Source organism: Haliotis rufescens, unplaced genomic scaffold (genome assembly GCF_023055435.1).
Source record: "Haliotis rufescens isolate VD_foot unplaced genomic scaffold, xgHalRufe1.0.p SCAF_28, whole genome shotgun sequence".
Classification (NCBI taxonomy): Eukaryota; Metazoa; Mollusca; class Gastropoda; order Lepetellida; family Haliotidae; genus Haliotis; species Haliotis rufescens.
In genome coordinates this window covers 2,488,417-2,502,987 of record NW_025963979.1, presented here as the reverse complement: position 1 = coordinate 2,502,987, position 14,571 = coordinate 2,488,417, and the positions used below count along the sequence as shown (strand labels likewise).

At 41.7% G+C, this 14,571-nt stretch overlaps 1 protein-coding gene across 5 annotated transcripts in view; it reads left to right on the top strand.

The window, feature by feature from the left end:
• LOC124123002 (tuberin-like) overlaps positions 1 to 14,571 on the top strand; it is a 253,029-nt gene that overhangs the window by 18,950 nt on the left and 219,508 nt on the right. For 4 of the 5 annotated variants that reach the window (XR_007222962.1, XM_048402652.1, XM_048402651.1 and 1 more), the window contains one exon: positions 3,523 to 3,609. Coding sequence is in view for 4 of the 5 variants with exons in the window: in XM_048402652.1 (XP_048258609.1) it covers positions 3,523 to 3,609 (87 nt within the window). In the remaining variant the exon portion in view is untranslated. Of the gene's footprint in view, positions 1 to 11; positions 170 to 3,522; positions 3,610 to 14,571 lie in introns of those variants that run through there. The other variant, XM_048402654.1, reaches the window with a different exon arrangement.

The following is a 14,571-nucleotide window of genomic DNA, read 5'->3' as shown; positions in this document are numbered from 1 at the left end:
GTGGCTATTCACACGGCTTACCAAGCCGATGCCGACCACACAGCCGAGGACAGGCTGAGGGTATGGGAGGTTCCCACACATGGAGTGGTCAACCGATGCTGACCACACAGCCTAGGATTGGCTATAGAACAGAGTCTGGAAATAACAGATGGAAAGTCCACATCTGAAGGTATGCCCACCTCCGGTTCCGTCCGATAAAGATGCATTAAGGAGTAGTGCAGTATAAGTAAAAAATCTAGTAAAATCCTAGATATTTTTTATATTTGTATACTTATCCTGCATTAAAGCGTCTAAAGGGACCCGCCCATCGCAGATCTACCTCCCCACGATACTTTCAGATGTTTCGGACTACAGAGTAATGTGATGATCCTTGACGTCAATTCCTTTAGTCACGCGAGAGCTGCATGATGGGCTGGCATCTCAGCTAGTTGGAGCAACTTCTTCAAGCAAAGACCCTCACAGCTCTTTTTCTCTGTCAAGAACAAGCAGTAATATGCATTAAGGAGTAATGCAGGATAAGTATACAAATATAAAAAATATCTAGGATTTTACTAGGTTTGACAAATTGTGGCAGTATTACACATTACTTATCCAAAAACATCAACTTTGAAATTTCCCATCTTACCCCTGTCATTCATCAAGATCGTTGGCTTCTGTCATACCAGTTGTAATGTGTTCAAAATTTGTTTATTAATATAATACAACTATTACTAGAAACAAGTATCTCTTACAATTTTGGAAGTTTTAAGTTATTTTCGAGTTTCCCCAACCTTTTTTGAAGAGTATATATAACAAAGACAGTTTTTAGTTCTATTCAGGGTGCCAATATTAAACATAGATCATGAACATGATTAAGACTCACAATCAGAAAAATGTGTACTGGTATTGAAATTATATATACAAGGAAATATTTAATTTCCGTAGGAATATTGGTGCCTTGCTGTGTGCAGATGATACAATCATATTTTAATTAATATTGTAGGCCTTGGCGATTATAGTCTGGAAGTTAAAGAGAATCAAATTCTGAGCCAAGAATTGCACAAAGTGGACAAGATCCGATTACGACATGTACTACAAAGCACGAACTTGAAATTCGTAGACGATTCCTAGAAATTCTTTGATAAACAAATTTTTTCTCACAAATCCCACGAACTACAAGAATGTTTGGGAATCAAATAAGATAAATTTAAGATTCTTAAGAAATGATTAAGAATATGTACGATTATGTAAGAATTCATATCCGTGGTAATTCGGGCTATTACATGTCGTAGTGAAACAGGGGTATATGTATTGCACTAATCTTGGTCCCACGAAATGCCCTCATCGTCAGATTCAGAGCCTGTGCTGTCACCTAAATGAACAACAACAGGCTGGACAGTATCTGGTCGAATACAGTCTTGTTTCCAATACTCTTCCTCAACTTTGATAACGTGTTGGACACAGTTTGCCCAACGTACATCTGTAATTTCTCCCATCCCTTTCCAGACAATCTGCTTGACGTCGGCAAGCTTGAAGGTCTTATTTTGCCGTTCGACCATATTTTTCAAATCACCCCAGGTTAGTTCGATGGGATTCAAGTCACAGTGGTAAGGAGGAAGTCTTAGCGCTTCGTGACTGTGTTCTCTCAACATGTCAATCAAATAAGAGGGCGGGGGTTTGTTCTGAAGAACCAGTTGGTAGTAGTCAGTTTTTTTTGGCTTTCGTGGGCCGAGCAATGCGGTTGTTGTCCAACCACTGACATATCTCACCTTTGGTGGAATTTGAGGTTGGACAACGGTTAATAGGATCTTGTATGTAACCACCAAGGATTTGTCAGGCACTGCTAAGAGGAGTTGCTCCTCAACATACGCAGTGAAAACCTGACTATTCATCTCGGTATGGTAGTCTCTGCCATCTGTAGATCTGGATCTGAACACTAGATCACACCCAGGGAGGAAACCTCTGTGGGAGCCTGCATGGAGGACAATCAGGCGCTCCTCTTTACCAGGCGGGATCTTGCGCTGTGGCTCTCTGGTATCTGGGTGAGACCATTGGTAAGCCACTGTGTGGCAGGCGTTAACCCAGGTTTCGTCCAAATAGACAGGCTCATAGCCCACTTCTCGTTTCTTTTTAATAGTGCGCAAATAATTGATACGCAAACGAATGATATCTGGTTGTTCACACATTGCTAGTTTCGACCCTTTCGTCTTTTTGTACTGATATCCAAATTTGGAAAGGAGTTTACAAATGGTCCTTTGGAAATATCTAAGTCATGCTCTGTAAGGAGAATTTCTTTTAGTTTTCGTGTTGAAATAAATTCATTTTCTCGTGTTAACCGCCGAATCACATCCCTGACAACTTTCTTATCAAAGGAATCTAACTTTAATTTCCTATCCTGTTTTGAGATCCCCCCTAAGGGATGTGCAGGGGAGAATGTGTTTTTATGAGAGTTCAAAATCTTAACTACGGTTTGTTTGGGAAGCTGTAACGCATGAATTGTTCTTTTTCATGTACTTTGAAATGTCAAAGAAGGGCGAACGTCTTTCACTTTCAGCCTTAAAGTATTCAAATATTTTAACAACGAAACCTTTCGCATCAGCGGAAAAATATGCTTGCGCTGAGACATCTTGAAATCTAATGCTAACAACGTATTCGTGAGGCGTGATTCCCGTGCAACCTTTCGAGTTGAGTTGATTGGTTCAAATGTGTCATATGGCCCTGTGACGCAGGGATAGCATTATGCAGATGGCTGTTACAATGAATGCTTGTTCCACCCGTGATGAACAGGTCTGGTTGTTGATGAAATATAGTGATAGCTAAATAGAGAAATTTGTTATTCATGCACCGATTGTCTTTAAATGTAATATCCAGTTATGTATGACTGTTTAATAATCTCATACCAACTTTGACTGGAGTAGGTCCAATAGTTTTTCAGATATTGTAGTAAACATTGGTACCTTAAATTAACTTCCAGACTATAGATTGCTAATTTACAAGATGAAAGTAAGATTATAGTATTCAGAACTAGGAACAACAGTAATTGTTTTTATAAAAGTGAGACTAATCATGATATTTGAAGAAGTAGATTAATAAAAATATTGATACGAATGATATAGCACAATGACTACTGCTTTTAATATATATTTCTTTCACAAAAAAATATGAAAATAATATTTTTGCTTTTTTTATTAACCTGATTAAATTCTTTCAAAACATTTGAATTATGAAACTTGCAACTTTTGTAAATGATATAGAGCTCTAAAGCAAACACAATTCAAGACACCATCCAGACAATATTCTGAAAAGTATTCTGAAATCAACATATCATGAACAAAAGACCTGTCAACATGTAACACTAATACCAAGAGATGTCATCTGAGATTAATGTTTAATATAGAAAGTGAAATGAAATGGAAATTTTGGTTATATACATTACAGCATTACTGGCATCCTGAAAATAAGTTTGTCTGTCATCATGTCCAATCATGTTGTATAGAGTGTATAGAGCATTGTTTTTGACCTATCATTGTACTCCATGTTTAGGAGATCTGTCCTGAGAGTCCTGCCAACAATCGAATCCGGACCATCCGTGACCTCAGTGACACAGTGAAGAAGAAGAGGTTAGAGGAGGTAAGGCTGAATCAGCAAGTCCCTTACTAAAGCCCAAACTATCCTGCTTGTCAAGTAAAAGTAAGCATTTCTTTGTATACCCTACCTCTCAATCATTTTATTTCCAATACATATAGGCCACAGGCCTTTGTGTACAAAAGGTGAGTACAGACAGGTTTTAAGCTTTCAGTTTCGCATTTCTTACTTCATTTGCATAATATAGATATTTGGCTAGATTTGTAATAATATATGTATCTGGTGATGACAGAAGCATATTAAATTTATGAATGTTAGGATGACAATAGAACTTTGCTTTGAGATATAGTTGCTGTAACTTGACATATGATGGACAAATAAGCAGGAAGTGGTACTCGGTTTCAACACAGTCTAATTTACAAAGTTTGCATTTTCTTAAATTTCTTGGGATTTTATTATGACGTCCATTCTCAATTTCCAAAGTATGGTATACCCTACCTCTATTACATCATAGCCATAAATCCCATAGTTTGGATATCATCACACTATGAAATCCTTCATATTTTAAATAGATGTCCTCTTCACTGTCGGCTTTTCTTAATTAGCCTTTAGGAAAACCTTATCTCACTCCCATTGCTACTGCACATGTGTGGTGGGGCCTGTGCCTGTGTTCTTTCCGTGCATACAGTCAACAGAAGACATTTTCAGAGAAGTTAGCACACGTTTAGTTTGTTTTCAACTTATTTGTTGTACGGTTTTCAAAGTTAAACCGAAACCTATTAGTACTATTCCTCTGGGTTTTTTCTAAAGAAAATATAATCACAAAAGTAGATTGTTTTGTTGAGCAAATTGTAAAGATGGACTCTCCCCCTCATGCATCAACCCATCGTCTGCTTGTGACCTTCATCCTAATGCCAGGATAAGGTAAGGCAGGGAAGGAATGCCGTTCCACTTCCTACCCGGGTAGGATGAAGCACTCTGTGGTGGGAAAGCCAGCTGCCACTCAGTCTAACCCATGCTTGAAAGTGTCATGCTCAGAGGTGGGAAAGCCTGCTGCCACTGTGTCTAACCCATGCTTGAAGGTGTCATGCTCAGCGGCAGGAAAGCCTGCTGCCACTGTGTCTAACCCATGCTTGAAGGTGTTATGCGGTGAGGTGGGAAAGCCAGCTGCCACTCTGTCTAACACTCTGTCTAACCCATGCTTGAAGGTGTCATGCTCAGAGGTGGGAAAGCCTGCTGCCACTGTGTCTAACCCATGCTTGAAGGTGTCATGCTCAGAGGCAGGAAAGCCTGCTGCCACTGTGTCTAACCCATGCTTGAAGGTGTCATGCTCAGAGGCAGGAAAGCCTGCTGCCACTGTGTATAACCCATGCTTGAAGGTGTCATGCGGTGAGGTGGGAAAGCCAGCTGCCACTCTGTCTAACACTCTGTCTAACCCATGCTTGAAGGTGTCGTGCTCTGAGGCGGGAAAGCCAGCTGCCACTCTGTCTAACCCATGCTTGAGGGTGTCGTGCTCAGAGGGGGGAAAGCCAGCCGCCACTTTGTCTAACCCATGCTTGAAGGTGTCATGCTCTGAGGTGAGAAAGCCAGCTGCCACTCTGTCTAACCCATGCTTGAAGGTGTCGTGCTCTGAGGCGGGAAAGCCAGCTGCCACTCTGTCTAACCCATGCTTGAAGGTGTCATGCTCTGAGCGGGAAAGCCTGCTGCCACTGTGTCTAACCCATGCTTGAAGGTGTCATGCGGTGAGGTGGGAAAGCCAGCTGCCACTGTGTCTAACCCATGTTTGAAGGTGTCATGCTCTTAGATGGGAAAGCCTGCTGCCACTGTGTCTAACCCATGCTTGAAGGTGTTGTGCTCTGAGGCGGGAAAGCCTGCTGCCACTGTGTCTAACCCATGCTTAAAGGTGTTGTGCTCTGAGGCGGGAAAGCCAGCTGCCACTCTGTCTAACCCATGCTTGAAGGTGTCATGCTCTGAGGCGGGAAAGCCAGCTGCCACTCTGTCTAACACTCTGTCTAACCCATGCTTGAAGTTGTCGTGCTCTGAGGCGGGAAAGCCAGCTGCCACTCTGTCTAACCCATGCTTGAAGGTGTCATGCTCTGAGGCAGGAAAGCCTGCTGCCACTGTATCTAACCCATGCTTGAAGGTGTCATGCGGTGAGGTTGGAAAGCCAGCTGCCACTGTGTCTAACCCATGTTTGAAGGTGTCGTGCTCTTAGATGGGAAAGCCTGCTGCCACTGTGTCTAACCCATGCTTGAAGGTGTTGTGCTCTGAGGCGGGAAAGCCTGCTGCCACTGTGTCTGACCCATGCTTGAAGGTGTCATGGCCATGCTTGAAGGTGTCATGCTCTGAGGCAGGAAAGCCTGCTGCCACTGTGTCTGACCCATGCTTGAAGGTGTCATGCGGTGAGGTGGGAAAGCCTGCTGCCACTGTGTCTAAACCCATGCTTGAAGGTGTCATGCTCTGAGGTGGGAAAGCCTGCTGCCACTGTGTCTTACCCATGCTTGAAGGTGTCATGCCGTGAGGTGGGAAAGCATGCTGCCAGTGTCTTACCCATGCTTGAAGGTGTCATGCTCTGAGGCGAGAAAGCCTGCTGCCACTGTGTCTAACCCATGCTTGAAGGTGTCATGCTCTGAGGTGGGAAAGCCTGCTGCCACTGTGTCTAACCCATGCTTGAAGGTGTCATGCCGTGAGGTGGGAAAGCATGCTGCCACTGTGTCTTACCCATGCTTGAAGGTGTCATGCCGTGAGGTGGGAAAGCATGCTGCCAGTGTCTTACCCATGCTTGAAGGTGTCATGCTCTGAGGCGAGAAAGCCTGCTGCCACTGTGTCTAACCCATGCTTGAAGGTGTCATGCTCTGAGGTGGGAAAGCCTGCTGCCACTGTGTCTAACCCATGCTTGAAGGTGTCATGCTCTGAGGTGGGAAAGCCTGCTGCCACTGTGTCTAACCCATGCTTGAAGGTGTCCAGAAGTGCGCCTTCTGATCCTCCTGTCTACTTTGTTTACCTCAGCCTTATATTTCTCATCATCATGATGCACTGGGTTATGATTACGAAAGTCCCAGGTATGGTTCTTAGGGTGAGAATCTGGCACCTGTCCCAAACTGTTTCAATGAAATTAAAAGGGGCTTTATCAATTAATGCCTAGGGTACAACCCAATGACATGAATGTTTCTACACCTCACATGCTAGAACCGGTTTCTACTGGGGTTAAGTTCAACACTTCACTGTGGCTGTCCTTCACAGTCAACAGGCAAATGATGAATATCGGAGCTTACATCAGTTGGTTTTTGTCAGGAATACACCACATGTTACCTCCCCTTCACAAGGATTTTAAGGACTTGCCAGGAGATACAGGTGAGATAGGATCAAGTTGGTTCATCCATTGTGCCATGGGTAGCATTTGGAAGATGCAGCATAATCTTCTGTCTCCCCAAATGTGAATGTCAGGCAAACTTGTCCTTACTCAGAGGCGTTATTTCCTCAACCAACTTCGCTCACAGATATCTGAGCTCGTCAAGAAAGTTGTTGCCTCTCAGTCAATCACATTGCTGGAGGGTGCACGGGTGGCCCAGTCGTCTAAGGCGCCATAATTCACTGTGTAGAGTTGCTCTTATTTTCAACAATGCCATAGGCGAAGAGGCAAGCCTGTTTTCAGAGGCACGGGGGTTGAATGTACCTAACTTTTTCGAAGTGCCACTTGCTCACTCAAACCTTATGAATCAGCCTAGATCTACAGGATGCAAATCTTCATGCTGCTATCCACTCCAGTTTTGGTCAACAGATGGAGATCCGAGTTTCTAGTTCTCTCATTTGGCATATCTATAGCCATGACTCTTCACTTGAGTAACCACACCGATTATAGGCTTTGCACACGTATGTCCAGTCAGGCTACACAGCTACATCAACGACTTTCTCCCTGCAGATCAGGATCAAGCTCAAATCCAGCAAAACACCAGTTTCCTGACACAATTTTTTTTAGGGAGACTATACGTTTATTCAGATTTGCAAAGCTCGTCATGTACCAGAAAAGTTAACATACTGGCAGATTGTCTTTCCCGGAAGAACAAGACAATAACAACAGAATGATCTTGATCTCTGCCCCTTTCTCATTATCCTTCTGGTGATATGTCAGTCCAGTACCAGGTGGATGCCCTATCCATGAATTGGATGGACTATCCTGTTTCTCTGAGTCCCCTGTCTCTGAAGTAGTGGCACTCTCATGGAGACCTACTTCTGCCATATGTGACACCAGATGTAATAAGTTCTGTCAGTGGCAGAGAGGAAGAAGATTGGGAAACGTGGACATTACCTTACCTATTGTAGCAGATTTCATTGAGACAGGATAAGACATTTAGACTAAGACTGAGACGGGTAACATGACAATAACAATAAATTCCATGGTTACACAAGTACAAGTCACTGGTGTTCGCATTTCATTCTGACTATGGGCACATTCCTTCTGACTTTTTATGTGATTGAGTAAAGACAAAGCTTCAGTCAACTTCAGTGTATACACAATCAGATCATTTTATACTATATCTAAACACTTTTTGACAGGGCTCAATTCAATTCTAAATGAACATTTTGTGCCAAACTTAAGAGCTACAGCAGGTTCCTTGGTAGGGCCAGGTTATAGAGGGGCGGGTACCGGGGTAGTAAATTTGGACTCGTCCCAGCCCTCATTTCTCTAGCATAATGGTGTCTCCATAGGTACGCACCCAGTACTCAATCAACTTAGGAAGTCTTTCCTACGAGAGGATATCTAAACCCCAAACTTTCCCAAAATTAAGTTTGTCCATCGTCCTGTCATCCATATGACACCATATGAGCCTCTGACAAAAGCTGCACTCCTACAGGTTTCAAGGAAGACTGCTTTCCTCCTTCCCATGGCTGCTAAGGTCAGAGTCACATGCAATCAGTTTCTCCTCACCCACTCATTGGATTGGAGCATTATGACTCACAGTTATGGACAGAGTTTATTGCTGATACCAGTCTGAGGCACTTTGACTGCTAGGATATACCTGAATTGGAAAGACTCCTGTGTCCAATTAGAGCTCTGCAGCAACTCCTAACAGCTACTGAAATGCTTAGAAGACAAAGAAAACGATTGTTCATCTCCTGCTAGCCATCGTCCTATAAAGACATCACAGAGGCTATCATAAGGATCGCTAAAGACCACTATAAATAACAGCTACCATCATGCACATCTATCCACGTCAACACTGGGGACCTGCCAAGCCCCACCAACTAGTTTAGCATCTTGGAACTCTGTTGAAGAAGTCGTTTCAAGTTGTCAATGGAAATCTCACAATACATTCTCAAACTTAAATTTTTGTTGATATCCAACCTGCTCTGGGAGGGCTATATTCACTGGACAATTAGTGGCATCCCAGGTTAGAGTTTCTCAGTAGCTCTGTCCCCCTTTTCTTTTGAGAAATTTGAAGAGGGGGAGGAGGGGGATTTGAAGATTCCAGCAAATACAAACTTACAAGGTAAGTGAGGCTTTAGGTAATTTGTCAGACAAGGTTGCACAGATCACTGGTTATCGGCTGTACTCATATTATGAGATCTTGAGGCGTTCAACAGAATTGATGCTGGGATGGAGTTTCATCAAAAATAGATATGACATCAGATTACCAGAAGTGACATCATTGGAACCGGAAGGGATCACCCACAGAAATGGAAGTGACATCAGTTTAACCTTAGACGTGACATCATAATACCAGAAGTGATGTCAAAGAAATGAAAAAAAAACCTGTACTCTCTGACAAAGAGTCAGGTCGTATTCATTTTCCTTGTCATTTCTGTATGTATATATTTCACTGCTGTCCGCTATTCAGGATTACTAAATACCAGATCCCATCTTTCTCTCTGGTGTGTGAAGCCCATTTCTGGTGTCCCCTGCCGTGCTGGAATATTGCTAAAAGCGGCGTAAAACCATACTCACTCACTCACTCACTCACTCACTCACTCACTCACTTTCTCTCTGGTGTATTCTGGGCAATGGTATTTAGAGTTAGGGTATTCAATAGGGCTGCAACAATACATGCAGGTCATGATAGGATACGTATCTTGATATTCCAATCACGATACGCTACGTATCTTGATACACAAGAATACATAAAAACAGATATCAGTACTCCAGTACTCCAGCATTTGTTAAGTTTCAAGACATGTCAAGATTGGACCTTTCATGAGTTTGGAACAGTCAACATTATTATCCCCCGCCACGAAGTGGAACGGAGATATAGGAATGGGTGCCGTCCGTCCTTCCGTACTTCCATCCTTCCGTCCATCTGTCCGTCACATTTTGTTTCCAGAGCAGATCTTGAAAACCATACCATATTTCTTCACCAAACTTGGCAAATAGATAGGTCTAGTGGTGAACTGGTGCCTTTTGATAGTTTGGGATTTAAAAAAAATATTCTTTTTGAGTTTCCGTGGCAACAACTTTGATTTAGACTGAAAATGACGGTAGTCCTCGTTTCCAGAGCAGATCTTGAAAACCGTATCATATTTCTTCACTAAACTTGGCACATAGATAGGTCTAGTGGTGAACTGGTGCCTTTTGATGGTTTGGGATTTAAAAAAAAGTTATTTTTCGAGTTTGCATTCGAGTTTCCTTCTGCATTGCTTGTGTGAATGTTCCTCCAAAAGTGTCATGGACACGGTTGTTGCATTCACTGACTAACTTCATGCAGAAACACAACTCATTACAAATACAATAGTGTAACTGATCTTAAACCTACTCAACTGTATAAACACTGCCTCCTATCCTGTATATATTCTTGTCAACCATACTCTGTACTTCACTTGCTTTATAAGGGCGTTAGAACCTACACCGAAACCATCGCTAATAATTGTAATAAAGAAGTTGTTCGTCCATATGTCTCATCCTTACTCATTACAAATACAGTTACATATTCTATCATAAACTGCAGATGGCAAAACAACACCAGTAATAACTTTTTTTAGTGCTGCAATTAGGCCATTTACAAAAATGCCCAGTGAACATAGTTCACAGGAGCTAATGCATTGAACACAACCGGACATGTCATTTTGGCGGGGGACATGAGTATTTCATGCTTGTTTTATAATTACAAGACTACTGAAGTTGTAAAGCTTCAAAGTGGAACTTTCTCTAACCTTCTTTCAAAACAATTCAAATTTCAAAACATCAGAAAATAATCAATGTACTTCACAGTCTGAATAGTTCAACTTCAGGTTCTTTTTAAAAAAAATTGAAATGTCAACACTGTGGGGACAGTGATGCCCTCTGGACACTGACAATGTCTTCTGTTTGTTGAGTCTAAATGGAGGTGGAGTCATGGGGGGAAGATGACCAACACATCAGTACATGCTCTGCCTACCTAACACAATCTTCGATGTACGTGTCAGAATTTGGAAAAAAATTAGAATATTAGTTGTTTATGTTTCATAGTGTAAAAAACATTTATCGAGTGTCATGCGCTTTAAAGAAACACATCGTACCCCTTCAGAGAATTTAGGTGAACGAATGGGTATTACAGACTAGGTCAATAATAATATGAAATTTCATATAAAACATCACCAGACACAATGATTTACCATTAATATTATATTTCCTGCACTCATAGGCATTGGTTTATATGCAGAGATTAAGATTACTGTGTGTATTTTCTTGTAAACTAACCCGGAAATAGCAATCGGCTGTACACATGTGTTCTCCCAATCTACCAGTTATTCAGTTAAAAAGTACCCAATGATACAATTTCAAAGAATTTTTATGAAATGGTCAGAAGAATTTGTATCAGAAATTACTGTTTTATCAGGAATAATATATACCAGTATTGTGTTACTTTAGTTGCAGCTTTGAATATATATATTTAAAATTATAAAAACCATAAGCACATGATAAGCGTAGCACTTTGGTTCAGGTGATTGCTATTGCAGGATATTTTTATGTATGGAACAATTTGACCAGTCATCGTTGGGACTTACCGCACTACATGTATTTCTTTTGTGAAAACGTTGTGTTGACATAAAATAGACAAATTGCCACAAATATGAATTTTAACGTGTCAAAATATGGCATTTATGATATGTGTATCCATTCTCTGGCAACTAAAGTTTGTTTCAAGGCGTCAATAACAGTAATCTGACAGTGGTTGCTGTAAAAAACGGTGAGTTGTACGATGTATCGATCACTTCACACACGATTAAAAGAAAAATTGATGTAAATATTAAACAAAATTTTGAATAAAATCATTTAAATTTATTACAAACATAAGTCCAGATATACAATGAACATGCTTTTATTATAACCAGATAATATAATAATGGGATTGAATTGCGTTCTTCAGTCCGAATTTGTTGACTGGTATTTCCTGTGTTTCTTGCTCACGGTGATCAGCTGATAATGTTTTTTTAGATGGGGAAGAACATGGTGTCTGTGTAAAACTTATGCTTATTAAAAATGTAAGTAAGATCTGGGAACCATATTACCGTGCGCTAATACCGAGTTAGCTCTTTATTGAAGAGGGCAATGGCGAGGGAACACGACTTAAGATTTGCATTCTGTATCATGGCGTATCAATAAATAGGCCCACGTGTATCATGTATCATATCGTGGGTCAAGTATCGCGATGCATTGGAATATTGGTGTATTGTTGTACCCTTAGTATTCAAAGGTATTATCAAACAATAGTTCTCTTTGTGAATAATTCTAAGAATACAACCTCTATTACATAAGGAGCAGTCACTCACCTCCACAAATTATCTGAAGCTAGGTGATGTTGGTTATTGGAAACAAGTGACATTATCCACACCAGCGCAATAGCACTTAGCGTGGCCTAAAAATTTATAATGGAGAACAATACTGTCATTGTACACTTAATGTAAGGAGCATGCATGTCATGTTCCAGTTCATTGATGTACACTTATGCCACACATATGTTATAGCATTTATTGATTCCAGCCTTGCATAGTGCTATAACAAGATGACAAATCATCCGTAGGGTGTGGGCATGAGGCATGATACAATCAAACTTTTAAACTTATGCTATCTCACAATTTGCATCCTTTGCATATCTTCAACTTCTTAGATCCTATATTTAACCGTGCTACAACCATGTTTCCAGCTTCTGAAACAAAAACATTCAACCGAACACACCCCAGCATCTCCATGGTTACAACCAACAACTGGGTCAATTCCGTGCTCCAGTGCACGTTAAGCTTGCGTGAGCTGACCACGTGTGTACCTCTGCCAATTCTTTCTGTTTCTCATCGCTTCTTTCGCATCGTTTTTTCATGTGGTGAAGTGTTTTGACAACTTTGAGGAGTTCTTTGTTTTTGTCTTTTGCCAAGTTTCAGTGAATTAACATTGCCTAAACTATGGCCAAAAAGGATAGACAATATCCGACATACTCTATGTCGGACCCTCACTCCTTGTGTTGTGATTGTCACGGTAGTTCTTGTTGGACTCCGTTGTTCAGAGTGTCATCCTATGCCAGACAGACCATCACCGACCAAGTGGTCTCTTCACCCAACACTGTTTCATTGGATTTGCCAACTTTATTGGCCCCAAGAAGTAAACCTCTTCGCCACCCGCTTCAAAGCTCAGCTATCCTGCTTCTAGCTTGGGATCATGATGTGTTGGCAATTTCCTGGGAGGGTCTCAAAGTCTACGCCTTTCCGCCAACAGGGATCCTTCTCCAAGTCCTGCAGAATTTAGCGGCCACCAGTCACCTGTCTCGCACCCTATTGGCCAACACGCAATTGGTTCCCAGTCTCACCCATGAACGATTCCATCCTCTTCCGCTCCGCATCAACCTACTCCTTCAGTCTCAACCTCAGTGGCTCCATCCGTCCCTAGCAACACTCCATCTCTGCGTCTTGCGCCAAGCCAGTAGCAAAGACCATCTCTGCAGCTCATCGTTCATCTACCACAAGCCTTTACGATCAAAAGTGGACAGCCTTCGAGACCTTTTGTCCTGTTCATGACATTTCAACTCTACCTCAGCTTCAACCACTCATAACCCATTTCTGGTGTCCCCCGCCGTGATATTGCTGGAATATTGCTAAAAGCGGCGTAAAACAATACTCACTCACTCACTCAACCACTCATAACATCCTGAACTATATTCTGCAACATCTGGTTTCCTGTGATTATGAGCCACTGGCAGAGAAGGACTTCGAGACACACTCAAAACCATGCCAGGTCCCTTTTGTAGGCTGGATTAGCTTGTCTAAAGAGACTTTTTTAGTCTTTACCTGCGAAGTCACCACTAGGCGCAGTCCTTCATAAACTAAGAACAGTGTCCTGAACCTTTATTCCGCTCACCCCTGCCTTGGGTATTGATGTAGGGTTTGGTTTGAAGGTCTTGGTTTGCTTCATGCACTTGAATGTGTTTGATTATCTTGATGAAGCGTTAAGAATTACCAAACCTAGCACACCCTATTGTCCTAGGGAGATATAGTGTTGTGTTTTGTTTGAAGATCGATGCCTGTTCAGGATGACATACGCGAAAAAGCATTCAACATTTATTCCCAATCTCATGCTGTTTCGTTTGAGCAAAACGTATCAGGATCATTGTTAACACCAGTTGATTGTGTGTTTTTTGCCGCTCACAAGTTCCTGTTTTTAAGACACTAAACAATTTGATCAACAATTCAAAATAAACACGGTCTAGATCCTGCTTCCTCGTGTATATCTCACGGTTGTAGTCTATGCAGGATAGGGTATCTACGGCCCACCATCCAACCGTGGGATCAATGCAAAGTGTGAGATAGGATATGTATAAAAATTTGGAAATTTTAGTTTAAATTATATATTTATATACTTAACCTATCTTACACATGATATGCCCACCCGATGATCCCCGTATCTCACTTTCTCTACCCTTCTCTGCAAAAGAGAATGGTTTGGCAGAGGTACCCACGTGGTCAGCTTGAGCAAGCTAACCATGCATGGGAGCACGTAATTGACCCAGTTGTTAGTCGAAACCATGGAGATGCTGGGGTGTGTTC